This window comes from Natator depressus, chromosome 21, assembly GCF_965152275.1.
Source record: "Natator depressus isolate rNatDep1 chromosome 21, rNatDep2.hap1, whole genome shotgun sequence".
NCBI classification, from domain to species: Eukaryota; Metazoa; Chordata; order Testudines; family Cheloniidae; genus Natator; species Natator depressus.
This window is the reverse complement of record NC_134254.1, coordinates 9,201,216-9,216,574: the sequence shown is the minus strand read 5'-3', so window position 1 is coordinate 9,216,574 and position 15,359 is coordinate 9,201,216. Positions and strand designations below refer to the sequence as shown.

General features: G+C 51.4%; 1 protein-coding gene across 5 annotated transcripts in view; it reads left to right on the top strand.

The window, feature by feature from the left end:
• Nucleotides 1–15,359, top strand: part of FOXP4 (forkhead box P4) — a 101,062-nt gene that overhangs the window by 53,002 nt on the left and 32,701 nt on the right. For 2 of the 5 annotated variants that reach the window (XR_012635994.1, XM_074936262.1), the window contains 4 exons: nt 6,015–6,165; nt 7,307–7,511; nt 7,960–8,067; nt 14,131–14,218. Coding sequence is in view for 4 of the 5 variants with exons in the window: in XM_074936262.1 (XP_074792363.1) it covers nt 6,015–6,165; nt 7,307–7,511; nt 7,960–8,067; nt 14,131–14,218 (552 nt within the window). In the remaining variant the exon portion in view is untranslated. The remainder of the gene's footprint in view (nt 1–6,014; nt 6,166–7,306; nt 7,512–7,959; nt 8,068–14,130; nt 14,219–15,359) is intronic. The other 3 variants (XM_074936261.1, XM_074936260.1, XM_074936258.1) reach the window with 3 other exon arrangements.

The window sequence follows — 15,359 nt, the reverse complement described above, 5'->3', positions numbered from 1 at the left end:
GCTAAAGCAATAGGGAATAACTGCATTACTGCAGATACCGCCATGTAGTAGCTGTTGGCCGGTGCTGTCTCTTTCATGGCAACCATGGTAGTATTTAATTACGAACCCCACTACAACGCTTGTAAGCTGAGTGACTTCTTTCCCTTCAATTGAGTTCATGGATTAGTGTGGCGTGACTATAAGTTACCGACTTGTCTTCAGGTGTCAGGGGATCGGCGGGTGGGCATCTCTTTCTGCCTGGGTCTTTGTGTTGTACAGTGAGGTTCAGAACAGGTAGCAGCCTGCCATGCAGGAGAGTTTCAGATCTCTCCAGCCGGAACAGTGGAACCAGAGCATATTTGGAAACCTCCCGAGGAGTGGGAGAAGAACAGGAAAAGAGGAGGATGGAGGAGAGCGCAGAAAAGTGTGTAGTACTATATCCTGTCCAGGCGGATGCAGTGATGTGCCATGTATATCTCTTCCAAAGATCACTTGCAATGAGGTGGGGGATGGACCTTGGGAGTTTGAGGTTTGAACAAAGCAGAGTCTGCTGTCTCAACTTCCTTGTTTTGTACCAATGGGGTGAGAGCGAGCAAAGAGGAGTGGGTGGGTGCGTGAGAGAGACCAGGTGTGCACACTGGAGGAAATCGTGAGGTGACCCTGTTGTCCAGCTGAGTCAGGAGTTGGGCTGGATTTTCCACCTACCGCATTTGAAATAAGACTTAAGGCGTCTTGTAGTGCTGACCCTCTAAGCAAAGCTCTGCCACCCTGGCCTGAGTAGTTTTATTTTCATGGGGTGGGAAATTTACATCATTAGTATCCTTGCCATGTTCCTCTTCCACTTGATAAGTGCAGGCAAAGCAGAAGTGATGTCCAGGCGGGTGTAATTTTCTTGCTGCTGTCTTTTGAAGCAAGGCTGCTCTAAACAGAGCCAGGGTACGGGTAAACCCAGCAGTCCCCATTGTTACAAATTTGGTCCCTTTGTGCTTCCAAAGAACTTGGGAGGGAGAGGGGGATTTTTTTTTTTTAAACGGCTTCTCTCCAGCCGTGGCCCCCGTGTAGGGGCTGATATTGTACAGCTTGGCGGGGCGGGGGGAGGCAGCACGCGGGGATTGGCTGGCAAGTAACCTAGGCGTCAGATTAATGAAGTGCTCCTGTCAGTCCAGAGTGTCACGCCGAAACTCCTCTTGATGTGCTCGTAAATCAAAGTGACGGCGCCTGTTACCCCAGTAGCTGCACCCACTCAGCTGCGTCTAATGTAAACAGAGTGCAGACAAAACGCGGTATGGAACTCGGGCCCCGTCTCTGGGGAAGAGTGTGGGGATCACGGGGGTAAGGGGGAGGGACAGGACCCTGGATTGTTCCCTACTAGCCCTCCCCTCTCTCCCCCCGTTTCATCTCCCCACCTCCGCAACACGAGAGAACGGAGCGCCCCAACGGCCGCTGCTGACTGGCAGAGTGCAGTTCAGGAATTACTTTCTTTGTGTTTGAGATTTTTATCGGTGGGCCGATAAGCTTCATACTTCATTGGTTCTGTCAAGAGCGCGCCGCGGATGACCTCTGAAAGTGAAAGTGTCCAGAGAAACCCACAGACTATGGCAGCCGCACATCTTGCGGTGGGGGAGGGAAGGACACAAGCGGCCAGGCAACACCAGAAGGAAACTTCATTTTCCCTGGCAGAATGAATTACCCCCTCCCTACTGCTATAAGAGGGAGCTGGAGGGATGTAGCTTGCTGGAGGGCAAAAGGGTGGGGGTAGAGGGTATAGCTGGGTGTGGGGGCGTGATTTTTTTTTTCTTTTGCAGAATTTGTGCTATATATAACGTATTTGCAACTAACCCACCTGATTTTGGGCAGGGGAGGAGGCTGGGCTATTAGAAATCCTACACAAGAAGGGCCATACTGGGTCAGACCAATGGCCCATCCAGCCCAGTATCCTCTCTTCCAAAAATGGCCAATGCCAGGCGCTTCAGAGGGCGTGAACAGGTAATCCTCATGTGATAAAACCATCCAAGACTCACGAAGCGTTTTTGGGGCACACATGACCCAAGCACCAGCCAAAGCTCCACAGTGTTGTTAATTTTGAATGACACTGAAGCCAGACAAAGCTGATGTGACTTCTCTCTCTCTCTCTCACACACACACACGCGCGCTCAGCAGTTTGATGGTTAAATTCGAACCTGGAGCTGAGTGTGAATGGCCTAAAAATGGCTGTGACCCCTCCCCTCCCAAAGGGCAAAGGTTGGTATTTATTCAGTGCAGCTGTGGTTTTTAGAGCAGGAGACTGAGAGGCAGGACTCCTGGTTTCCGTTTGCAGCTCCAACCCCTGATCTCGGGCAAGTCGCTTCTCTGTGCGGCCGTCTGTAAAATGGGTGCGATCCTCCAGTGCCTCACGCAGGACTGTAGAGTCGGAAGTGCTTTGAGATCGCCCACTGGCGGGTGCTGCAGAGAGGTGGTCTCACCCTGCTGATTTTGTGCATTGAGTCCCTGCAGCTGCCGCGCTGTTGCCTGTACGTACGCACGCCGGAGGCCCCTTGGAGGTGGTGTCACAGCGGCTGCTGCCCCCGCCAGGGTTCCTAGGACTCTGGAGCAGGTAGATGGAAAAGATAAAGAGCCCTATTGAGTTATGAGGTGAAAGTGATTTGCCCCGGGGATCCTAATGACTTAATCCGCTCCCAATTTCCTTCTGTTTTACAGCCTGGAAGTTGAGTGAATGAGGCAGTGTTCAGGTGGCCTGATGTAACAGGCAGGAACCTGTGCTTGCCGAAAGGCCCATGGGGAAGGGAGAAAGTAAACTCTGGCTGCCGTTGGTAACAAAGGCAAGGGCTGGGCTCCCTGCCCTCCCCTCCAGGCCTACATGTATGCGTCTCACACCCCCATAAAACCCTTCCCAATGAATGACTGTCTGGCAACCACTGAGAACAACTTCTGTCTCCTTTGGGGCCTTCAGGAATCTGCTCTCCTCACATCTTTTCCCCACCAAAGTGCTGTAAAGAGAGTCCTCCCTGGTCCCCTGGCTAGGAGTCTCTCACCCCCACATTCCTGACCTTGCCTTGGAGTGTGCAGGCTACCCTAGCGTGCGCTGTCTCCCAGGCACCCAGGAGTTAGAAGATGAAGGTTTTTTGTTTGTTTTTTTTTTTTCTCCGAAGGGAGATCACTATAGTCTGTGCCTTAGTCACCAAGCACAGGAAACTCCGAAACTTGGGGGATAAAGCCCTGTTGATTTCTCCTTTGGGAGCCATCCTGGCCGGGAGATGTGCAAGACAGGGTCTCGTCCATCTCTGGCCCAGTGATTGAGAACCAAAGATCTAAATACCCTACTGTTCTTCAAGGAAACCCAAGAGCTCACCTTGCTTTACAGACGCTAATGATTAACCCTCACAGCCCAGCACTGAGGTGAGTTAACCTCCTTATCCCCATTGTAGATGAGGAAACTGAGGCACAGTGAAGTAAGTGACTTGCCTAGAGAGATGCAATGAGTTGGTGACAGAGCCATGGGCTTCTGGTTCCCAGCTGTGCTGTTTAACCGCCCTCCTGCTTGCTGTCAGAAGCTCCTGGGTTTTTCCCAGTCTTGTCCAAAATGATCCAAACCTCTTGCACCTACTTGGGAATCTTCCAAGAAGAGTCTCTTCTTCCAGGATTTACAAGGTGTCTTGGCTCCCAGTTAGAAGCTCAGGGTTTAGTTGGGCAGAGGTTCAGGTTGGGTCAGTTCTTGGTGCTCCATATGAGGCGGGGATGGACGACTGTTTCACGATGGCTCCAAGCTGTGAATCCTCACCCAACATTATTATAATTATAATTTATTATCAGTATTACCCTGGCACTTAGGAGCCATAGCCCTGGACTGGGGCACCATTGTGCTAGGGGCTGTACAAACACAGAATAGAGGCAGTCCAAGCCCCCGAAGAGCTTACAACCTAAGTGAGAACATTGACTGTAAAAAAAAAAAAAAAAAAAAAAAAAAACTTTTGCCTCGGGCCAGCCAACTTGGGGGAGAAGTGCGAGGTATATGTGTGTGGACTCAAGTTAGGGGCAGTGCTCGAGTGAACTGTGCAGTGAAGACCAGGCCTTGTGGATTTTTACTTCTCCAGGAGCTCCCTGTCTTAGGTTAATGTGTATCTGAGATGAGAGAAGATTTCTGGAGCAGCAACTGGAAGTTTCCCAGCTTTCTCTGCATTCAGAGAGGCAATGCCTCCCTAACACCTGACATTGGCCGACCTGTGTGCTGACAACAGGTCCAAGGAATCCAGAATTGGAAGGGTTACGGCAAAGCCCACTGCTGTGATGAGTGGGCAGGTACAGGCTCCCTCTCTCCCACCTTGCCACAGATCAGCAGCTGCCCTTTCCCTCCTCCCCCGTTCAAACCTCTCCCCCTCTAGTTACGTCTTATGTGTTTCTTGTCACCTCCCCAGAGATGGCTCCAGCCTAGTGGGGTTAGAGCAGTGGTTCTCAACCAGCACACAGCTGCAGCCCGTGTGACCTCTTCAGGGCCATACAGGTCGTATATATGTTGTGTGGATGCAGCACATGTAAACATGGAGAGCTGCATATGTGGCCCAGAGTGGTAATAAGTTGAGAACCACTGAGTTAGTCAGCTGATAGGTGGGGAGGGTATGTCTTATCTGAGCGGTACCTTCTGTGGTCTTCCATGCAACTGCTTTACCTTTCTGTGTTGGTCTCTCCCAGCCCACAGGTGCAACTGAGGGTCTGGGTTCCTTCTCCATGGTGTAAAATTAAAGGGGTGGGGGGGACAAAAGACTGGCAATGAGCACAATTAGGGGCTTGGAAACACTGCGACCTGAACAGCCGGTATAAAGAGTGGGATTGCCCACTTTACAGTGCAGCTGAACCTTGTCTTTGTTCTGTATTTGTGCAGTCCCTAGCATCATGGGATCCTTGTCCGGGACTGGGGCTCCTAGGCGCTGCTGCAATACAAATAATAGCATACAGAATTAACAGATGGGATAGAGAAGGGAGATCGGGAACCTCCATTTTCCCCCCGTCTCATCAGTCAAGAACAAGGGAATGTTTGCTGCAACTGTGAGGTGGCACATTCAAAACTGAGGAAAGGGACTACAATTACACATGGAGCCCGTGGAACTCATTGCCACAAGCTAGCCTGGAGGCCCAAGCTTGTGAGCGGAGCAAGATTCAAGAAGAGGTTAAACACTTATATGAACAGCAAGGCTATCCAGAGTTACAACAGTAAATACTCAAAGAGGAGGGGGGAGAAATCAGTTTAGCAAGGAATACAAACCGTCCTGTTACAGGCCATGAACCAGCTGTTAGCCCCAGGATATTAGGTGGACATTTCCTAGAGGGCAAGTTCTTATACATTATCTTTTACGGCAGTGCCTAGCCACCAGCCAAGAATGGGGTCCCATTGTGCCAGGTTCTGTACAAATTGTCCAACAACGACCTGACAGCAGGCTTGTGATGCTTAGCTAATTATTTGGTAAAAATAAATATTTCTCCGTAAAACAGGGATGTTATTTACCCATCTTGGCCTCTTTCCAGCCCTGGGAAAACACTCCTGGTAACCACGTTTGTAATATATGGTTAATGATAACTTTGCCTTCTTCCCAGGAAGCTCAATGGGCGAATGTTTGTAAGGCGTGTGGAGAGCCTCAGCCAGGCACTGAATAGCAGCGCAAAGCAGCGGTAGTGTTCTTTAGCCCCGTGCGTGATCCCAATGCACAGGCGTTGGAAATACTCATCGAACAGATGGAGCTGGAGCACTCGGGTGCTCTAAGCAAGCGCACGCACACACACACACACACTCTCTCTCTCCTCCCTCTTCTCCCCCCCCCTTCCTTCTCCTCCTCTTCCGATAGATCAAAGACTCTGTCTTGGCTACATGCTGACTGGCTACCGAGGACCAGCAATTAGGACAAAGATCTGTGCTGACCAGGCGTAGGGCTGATGCCGGGAGCCGGCACTCCGTGGCGCTCTGCGGGGCCGTCTTCCCTTTAAGGCCTCGGTTGCAGTGTCGAAAATAATGTTTTGATTATTTTTTTTCCCCTTTTGTCTCCTAGCAGCCATTGGGGAATAAACAGCTGGCATTCCAGCAGCAGCTCCTGCAGATGCAACAGCTTCAGCAGCAACACTTGTTAAACCTTCAGCGCCAAGGGCTGGTCAGCCTTCAGCCGGGACAAGGCACTGTTCCCCTGCAGACCCTTCCACAAGGTAAAGCGCGTGGCAAACCTCCGCCCTCTCCTTCCGTCCTTTAAAGCCCGAGCCCTCCGCTCCAGTCGGCCTGGTGGGCGTTACCCCTGCGTAGCTGCTACAAACGCAGCCTCCGAGCTCTAGGCTTTTAGTAGCCACCGGGTGGTTTTCAACCCACTTTAGGCCTGCTTGAGTCTGTCTCCTTCCGGCACCGTCGTGGGCTATACAGGAGCGGTAACAGTGATTCGTAGACTCGATAGCAGTAAAATTGCACAGGAGCAGTTGAGGTATATTCTGTAAGTTCAGGGCCCGATCCTGCTGCCAATGAAGGAGGCGATGGGAGTTTTGCCTTTTAAATCATTGGGAACAGGACTGGGCCCTGAATTTGCGTATATGGTTCCTGTCTGTTTAATGCCCTGGCTGATAGAGGTTCCTGTGTGGGGCTGGTGGTACAGGCAGATGCTGGGAACGAGGGATGCGTGCCCAGAAGGCAGAGTTCTTCTGCCTGGAGAATGAATGCCCTGTTTGCCTGTGGAGGGGTGGCCCATCTGGGTGAAGGGCAGAGGCCAGAGCAAGGCACGACTTCCCCTAGATTCACTCAAGACCCTCCCAGGTTTAGGTCACACACTGGAAACTCCTCCCAGCTCATTCCGAGAGCTTCATGATCCTTTTGAAGCAAGCCTGGGGCCAGGGCCAAATGACTGTTTGCACCTGCCTGTTGAAAGTGTGCGGCTCCGGCAGGCGGGACAGACCGCCAGGTGAAACTGGGCCGTTTCCACTGAGCGGTGGGCCCACTGGACCCCCACGCTCAGAACAAAACTTTGGGCGGGGGGAAGTCTGGGTGCCTCGTGGAGCAAAACCTGAAAGGAAGGTTCCCTTGTGTGCCTGCAAACCAGACCCACTGAATTTCCTGTAGCGATAGCCGAGGCAGTGAGAGGGAAGCTGGTGCTGCTGCCACCATGGCTAGATAGCGCTCAGGCCTCCAGGACTGTCAGGCTGATGTTCTTCACCCACCCTCAATGAAACTAAAAGCTGCCCTGCGCTGGGTTCTTCTCAGCACAGGTTACTGTTGGTTAGCGGTGGTTCTCCAGTCCATATCTTCACCCTTGTCTCTCTGCGTGTGTTTTTCCTCCTCTCTCCCTTGACGCCTTCCGGCATGTAGCTGTGTGTCCCTCGGACCTGCAGCAGCTCTGGAAAGAGGTCACCGCTACCCAGCCTGTAGAAGACAGCATCAAGCAAGAGGGCCTCGACCTGACCACCAACACTTCAAACTCTACCTCGTTTTCGGCCACCAAGGTCTCGCCTCCCATTTCCCACCACTCTCTCCCCAATGGACAGAGCGCCATGCTCACGCCAAGGAGGGACAGGTAGAACCGAGCTGGGGCAGCCTTTTATTTTGCCCTGTAGGTCTAAGAAAAGGTTAGATGGCTAATGGGTCCATTGTTTGCCCTTGGGAGTGGGGGCAGCATAGTCCAGTGGACTAGGAATTGAGAGAGCTGGGCTCTGTTTCCAGCTCTGTTGCTACGTGGGCAAGTCGCTTAACCTCTCTGCGTCTCCACTTACCCGTCTGGGAAATGAGCTGCAATCATGTTCACCAGCCTCCTAAGGCTTGACTGATGCATTTGAGAGCCTTGGCTGAAAGGTGCTAGGAGATGTGTTAATATCTTGGGGTGGTCCTGGTCTGGAAGCTTCTTTGGAACTGCAGTAGCCAGCCTGACATGTGTAAGATCCCCAGTGTAACGGTTCGTTCCTTCTCCCTCATCTCTCACACACACTCACTCTCTCTCTCTCTCTCTCTCTCTCTCTCTCTCTCAGCAGCTCTTCTCATGAAGAGAACCCCGGCTCCCACCCTCTGTACGGACACGGAGAATGCAAGTGGCCAGGTTGTGAAACCCTCTGTGAGGACTTGGGACAGTTTGTCAAGTAGGTCGCCCCCCTGCTGTGTCTCTCCAGGGCTGTCATTTCATTCCTGGCTCCCCCAGATTGTGCAGCCAGTGTGGTGGTTTGCAAATTGCCCTGCGTTTGGGGGCCGTCCAGACCCTACCTGTCGCTAGCACCCTGTACTTCAGTACTGCTTTGGGCAGAAGAGGGAGGGGGTGGTCCTTGCACCTGCACCCCGGGCTGAGGGCAGTATAGGTATGTCAGAAAAGCCATGACTTCCAACTGTCTGGGGTTAGGCAGAGCTCATCCTCTCTTCAGAGGCCACAGGTGTGGCCTTAAAAAAAAAAAAAAAAAAAAAAAAAAAAAAAAAAATCTCTGGCTACGATTTTTCCACAAGTGGCTAGTGATTTTTTGCAGGGGCACCCAACTTAGCACCTTGCAGGGGTTTGATTTCCAGAGGGCTCAGCACTACCTGAAAGTCAGGCCCCTTTGGGGGGGGCGGTGTCTCAGATTGAGCCCCCAAAATCACTCGTCCCTTTTTGGAAACTCTGGGCCTTAATGTCTCTGTGCCCAAGTTCCCCATCTGTACAAGGGGGATGATAGAACTCCCTGTGTCTTGGAGTTGGAAACTCCTCAATTCAGCCAGCAGGTGAACTGTAGATTCAAGCGTAATAGCCAAATTGGGGCCCCCCATCCCATAACGAGGTTAGTCTGAACTTCCAGGGGCATGTGAGAGGGATGGGGGGAGTGTGTGCCAGAGGAGAAGAGACTGTAGGAGATCTAGAGAAATCACAGGACTTGGGTGGGGGAGGGCGAGAGAAGACAAATGAGGAAAGTTAGCAGCTCACCCTCAGTAAGGGGGGAAGAGAGAGAGAGAGAACACGCGCAAGAGAGAAGAGAAAGAAACAGATGGGAGCGCGGCAGCTTGCTGACACCGCTTGTGGGCTCTGTCACTGGCTGATTAACTCTGCTGTCTAAGAGCCCTCTGCTAGCGTCAGGGTCAAACAAATTGTTTTCACGCTTCGTCAGAGGTGTACTTAATTAGTTCATTTGCAATTAGATCTCTTTGTAGCCGGGATTTTTAGCAAAGACATCAGAAGAAACTGACGGGTTTTTGTTTTTTCCCCCTCCTCCCCCCTTTGCACTGAAGGGAATATTGTGGGAGTTGGGGCAGAGATGCACTGTGCGTGTGTGTGTCTATTTGTGTCTGAAAGACTTTAGTTTTACAAGCAGCGTGTCAGCCGATCTCGCCAGCCGTGGGCCGGCCTGCCTCCCCACTTTGTTCAGGCAGGGAGTACCGGAGGGTGGAACAGGTGCCAGCTGCAGTGAATACCAAGGCAGGCTCAGTCAGGGGTAGGGAAGAGTGACTGCTGTGTGTCGGGGGAGATGGGTTAAGAAGGAGAAAGCATCTTTATTCAAAGGAAAGAGCCAGGAGGAGAGGACGGGGGCATTGTGCCTTGCTGTAGCTAAGGAACCAGAGAGGGGTTCCACCTAGTGGTTAGAGCAAGTGGCTTGGTGACTCAGGACTCCTGGGTTCTATTCCCTTCTCTGCCTCTGGCTTGCTACCAGACCTGAGGTAAGGTTTCGCCTCTCTGCACCTCAGTTTCCCCATCTGTACAATGGGTCTAATACTTAACTGACCTCACAAGCAGATTGCAAGCAGGGATGGGCCCAACCCACTATCACTGAAACTAGATCAGAAGCTCAGAAGTGTTTGGATCGCTGGTTTTGGTTTGACTCATGCAGAGAGGGGCACCATCTGTGAAGTTCCCATCTGAATCCTGAGCTTCTCCAATGTTTTGGGTAGAGATGGCTGAAAGAGGGGGAAGAATTTTTGCAAAGATATTTGTAAAAAATTTGTCTCCGTTTTTAAATTTGAAATGTTTCAAACAGCTTGAATTTTGGGTGCATCTGAATCCACGGGGCCAATTTGTACCCAAGTTATTGGGCTTCTTATACATGCTGGAGCAGTTTGAGGAACTCCACCCCTGGGCACAGGAAGGAAGAATGAAACTTTCTGACACTGAGATGAAAGAATGAAAGCACTTTCCAGATAAGATCCCCCCCCACCCTCAATTTTACACTTTCCTCCTTTGGTAGAGAATGCCACAACTCTTGACAGCTTATTCTTCACAGAAGTACTCATGTCTTAGTCCCACCATGCAGAGGAGCAAGGAGTAAAGACCCCTAGTCCATCTCCAGCTGGATAGGTAGTCGTGATGAAAGAAACTCAAACATTTTGTTGGGTTAATTCAGATACAAGTCTGAAAGCTTGTCCCTAACATCTTGTTCTTGCAAGATAGGGCTGGGAATCTCCCATAAACAGGCTTTTCAGTGAGAATCCTGGTACCTCCTGCTGCTGGTTGGTGGGTAGATCCCATCTGGACAGCTTCTCCCATGGTATCTGTGTTTTGTCCCCAGTCCTGGCCGGAAACCGAGTCACCAAAATGACCATCATTTGCACACCAGTAGCATGCTTGGTTCCATCATGGATAGAGGCATTGCCTTTACACCTAGGAGCGTGCAACCTAAATCAGACATAGAAAATCTGGCCCTGGACTGTCTAACAAGTTAGGCATGCATTGTGTGCTCGCAATTCACAACTGATTTGCTTGTGTGGTTACTGTGGTCGCACTCACAAATGTCACTTGCACATACAATTACTTGATTTGTGTGTCTGGTAATAACACCTGTAAATTAGACATGCATTTTGCCATGGGATTACACACCTCACTGATGTGAGAACCTAGCCCATCGTGTGACATGGGCTCATAGAGCCCCAGATAAACCGCCTTTTCCAAAGCTGTGCGTCTTGGAAAGTGGAGAGGGTTCAACCATCCAAACCACGGTGGGTTATTGTCGCAAGACTTCCTGGAAGGCATGAGTTTTAAATGGCTCTGAAGACAGGGAGGTTGCTTGGCACAGCACGCAGGGAGTTCCGAACAGAAGGGATGGAGCGGAAGTCAAGAGAAATGAAATACCGTTATCTGCACATACATACGATCCTTGAGGAGACTTACAGTGGCTTCTGCAGGAAGGATCGCCTGCTGGTTAGAGCACTTACCCAGGGTTGTGATGGAGAATCCATCCCTGGCTGTTTTCCTAAGCCATCTGCTGTAGTTCAGGCCTGGGTTAATTCAGGGAGGTTGTATGGCCTGTGTTGTACAGGAGATCAGACTAGGTGATCGCAATGGTCCCTTCTGGCTTTATAACCTATAAAACTATTCCTAGTGCTGCCGTCGGCTTTCCCATGTGACCTCGAGCAGCTACTTCCCCTCTCCGTGCTTCAGTTTCCCCGATACCTACTTCACGGGGGTGGAGAGTGGAAGCTAAATTAATTCATGTTTGTAAAGGCTTTTGAGGACTCTAATAATATTTAGCTCTTATGGAGTGTTTTTCATCTGTGGCTCTTACAGCAGAGGTCAATATCACTGCTGCTGATTTACAGAAACTGAGACACAGAGAGATGCAGGGATTTGCCCAAGGTCACGCAGCAGGCCAGCGGCAGAGCTGGGAATAGAAACCATGTCTCAAGACCCGGTGTAGTGTCCTGTCCATTGGGCCACACCGCCCTAGATGGAAGATCAGTGCGAGGCCAGGTGACTTACTTATTTCTGATCTGATTGACCTGCCCCTAAAGGGACTTTTTAAAGTCACGGAAGAATAAGGAAATGCCAAAGGTCACCTCTATAAAGTAAAATCCCAGGTACTAGAGAGCAGGGTTTTCCCCTCACTTGCCCTCTTGAGTCACATTACAGCAGCAGGACAATTACACTGCAAGTTGGAGCTTGGGTGACCATGGGCCAGATCCTCAGCTGGTACCAGTAAGCCCATTGAGCTAGGCCGGCTTGACACCATCTGAGGATCCCACCCCGTTGGTGCCGTGTGTGATGGGAGCAGAGGGACAATCCAGAGCATGTGGAAGGGGAAGAGCAAGGGATGGAACTGACTGGTCAGGGAGACTGGAGAGAGAGAGAAATCAAAGGGGGACAAATGGGGCAGGAGTGGGGAGTGTGCAGCACAGCGTCTCTGGGGAGCATGGGACACGCGAATTCTAGCTTTGATATTGCTGTCGGCTTGTCAGCAGCAGCTGCCCCCGGCCCAGGGATCTCGGTTTCTCAACGCCGCAGCATCCAGGAACGCAGGCTCTCTGCTGTTTTGTTGCATGGCTCTGGTTGACAGTCGAGGGAGAGGTTTGATAGCAGGGATCTGTCGAGTGGCAGGGTCGGGGGAGAGAGAACAGAGGCCGAAGAGCGGCATGGCTCGAGGTGAAGGGAAAAGAGGGGGACGCAGAGCTCAGGAAAAGGGGAGAGGAGACACCGATGGCAGGCTGCTGACAGTGCAGAGTGCTCACCGCACGGGGCTGAGGAGGCTCGCTCTCTGTGCTCGTTTAGTTAGCAGGGCTGACGGGGATCCGCATGTTGTGTTTCTTTACCAAATCCCCCCCGCCTGCAGCTGAATCTGAAATGAGGGGTTCCCACATTTGCAAGGCCTAGGGCTGCTTTAGACAGCACCATCGTGGCAGGTGTATTTAAAACATCAAAACGTAATGCAGCCCTAATGTTTTCTTGCACCTTGAATTCACCCCGGCAGAGAATTATCCCTGCTCGTTCAGCACTCACCAGCGCCCTGAGCCAGCTTTCCTCGTGTGCCTCGATTGCAGGGAGAGGCAGGACTTGGGCTGCATTGTCAGGCTCAGAAGGCCATGCTTTGAGCACCCGGGGTTTAGCAAGATGAAGCCTGGAGGAGAGATGTGTCAGAGCTGTGTAGGGCAGGATTGATTCCTAGTCTGAGAGGCAGGGAAGAGCAAGGCATTCCCCTATTCCAGAGAGAGCCCATAGCCCGGCACCTCTCACTGAGCTATCTCCACTCTCCCTGGGTTCCAGACCCGGGGGTTTCTCTGCCTGTCCTGACATGCCTGTCTGTGCTCATGGCTGGGATCTCCATGTGGTTGAGGGAGGAGAGTTCCTGGCTGGCAGGGAGCACTCAACCTGGAATCATGATTAAGACTGATCCCGTATGTTCTTCCGTGAAAGCGAGCATGGGCCATTTTGATGCCATACACGTTTCCCAACAAGGGACTTTGTAAGGAGAAGGCTCCGCAGCCAAAGGTGGCCATGAGGTTATTGTTTTGATGGCAGAGAGAGAGGAAGGGGAGGGCCTTGTGGGTAAGGCATGGGACCTTGAGTCAGGAGCCCTGGGTTCTAGTCCCAGCTCTGCCGTTGACCTGGCTATATCCCCTCCTTGGTCTCTGTTTCCCCATCTGTAAAATGGGGATGATAATATTTACTTGCCTGGGGGAGGGTGTTTGAAAGGCTTCATGCACAAATGTTCATGAGGCACTGAGAGTCTAGGATGCAGAGCACCTCATAAACGCCACCTCCTGCCTTTGGGGAGTTCCGTATGGAATGCAAATGAATCCCCATGAGGCTGCCTGTGTCTGCCTGGAAACCTGCTCCTTGGGGGCAGTTGGTCTTTCCAGGTACATCCTGGAAATGGGATTCTCCAGCTGAGCTTAATGAGCCAACGGTTGTACCATACGCGCACTTCCCCCGGGGCTTGGCTTGCAGGCTCACCCTCCACAGGTACCAGCTGTTTGTTTTGGATTTCAATGGACTCTCTGTGGCAAACTACAGCTGAGGTGATCCAAGTGCTGTTGGGGAAGGGGCGGCAAGACCGTGTGGTCCAGGGGGTAGGGCCCTGGCCTCGGAGGTAGAAGACCTGCTGTTCTCTTCTTGGCTCTGCCAACGACCTGCTGTGTGACCTTGGCCAAGTCACTTTGCCGCTCTGTGGCTCAGTTTCCCCTCCCATGCTTTGTCTTATCTGTTTAAATTGCAAACTTATCAGGGCAGGGACTGTCATGTAATGTCACTAGCAGATTAGAGCCTCCAGTGCTCCTGTAATACAGATAAGAGGTGCTTGCAGGCTGTAGGTAGGTGCGGATTTAGTTGGGGATTGGTCCTGCTTTGAGCGGGGGGTTGGACTAGATGACCTCCTGAGGTCCCTTCCAACCCTGATATTCTATGACATGGGCCAGTAGGAGGTGCTGTATTTCATGGCAGGCTCTGGGAACTGTCCATATAAAATCCATCCTTCTCTGTCTAGACACCTCAATACAGAACACGCACTTGATGACCGAAGCACGGCCCAGTGTCGAGTTCAAATGCAAGTGGTGCAGCAGCTGGAAATACAGGTAGGTGCAAACCAAAGAGACTTGAAGGGTGGTGTTGAGTCAAACTCTTTACTTGCCCTGGATATAAATGCAGAATTAAACTGTTCTCCATCGGGAGGGAAGAGCTGGGTCTAGGGTGACCAGATGTCCCGATTTTATAGGGACAGTCCCAATATTTGGGGCTGTGACTTACAGAGAGCCAGGAAACGTGATCTTTGACAAATTATTGTCAGGCGCAGATGAGCAGATCTAGGAGGTCTTGGCCACAACAACTTGCAATCTTCTATAGCTGCCTTTAGGGCAGAAAAATAGTTGTCAATGGCACCTGAAAATTAGGCGCCCATTTTGCCGTGCAGTCGCCCACCTATCTTAAGGAGAAGGGCCCTGTCCCAAAACCAGGTGCGGGTGGGTGGGCAGCAGGGGAAGGACTCAACCACTCAAACCTTGGTAGGTGACACATTCATGTACATATGAAACAACACATCGAATGGCTTGATCAAAAAAGAGAGACTATCACTGTAACTAACGTAAGACACGGAGGCTGGGTATTTCAAGTGGAAATCCAGTGGAAGATGGGCACCTGATTTCCGCAGACTTCTCTGAACATTTCAGCCAGGACGCTGCATGTCCTGTGCATTTGCTTCTATAGCATGTGGGGGTTTGACACTGGCACAGTGGAACCAGCATGTTGTGTGTGCTTGTGTTGCTATCTATGGCACCATGTGTACATGAATGTTGTGTAACGGTTGCAACCCGTGGGACTAGTGCAATATTCTGTATCCACCTCTAGAGCCAAATCCTAGTCCTCCTGAAGCCAGGAGAGCTGGTGAGGGCTCAGCACTTCCAAATATCAGGCCGTGTGTTAGGTGCCCGAATGCAGACTTCGGAGCTCACCCGTCAGGCCCCTGTTTTTGGAAATCTTGACCTTGATTTATTCTGTGCATTTCATACGAGCTGACTCCCCCCTCCAGAAGTGCCTTGTGTAATTAGTTAACAAAAGAGGGCGATTCAGAAGAAATGTAGGCTTTCCGCTGAGGTTTGCGAAGCGATTGAGGCTCAAGGCAAGAGAGAGACAGGGGAGCTGTTGAAAGCAGCAGCTGCAGAAGGCTTTCACTAGCGCAGGCAAGTTCGGGTAAAGGGACAGGGTGGTGCCAGCTGGGCG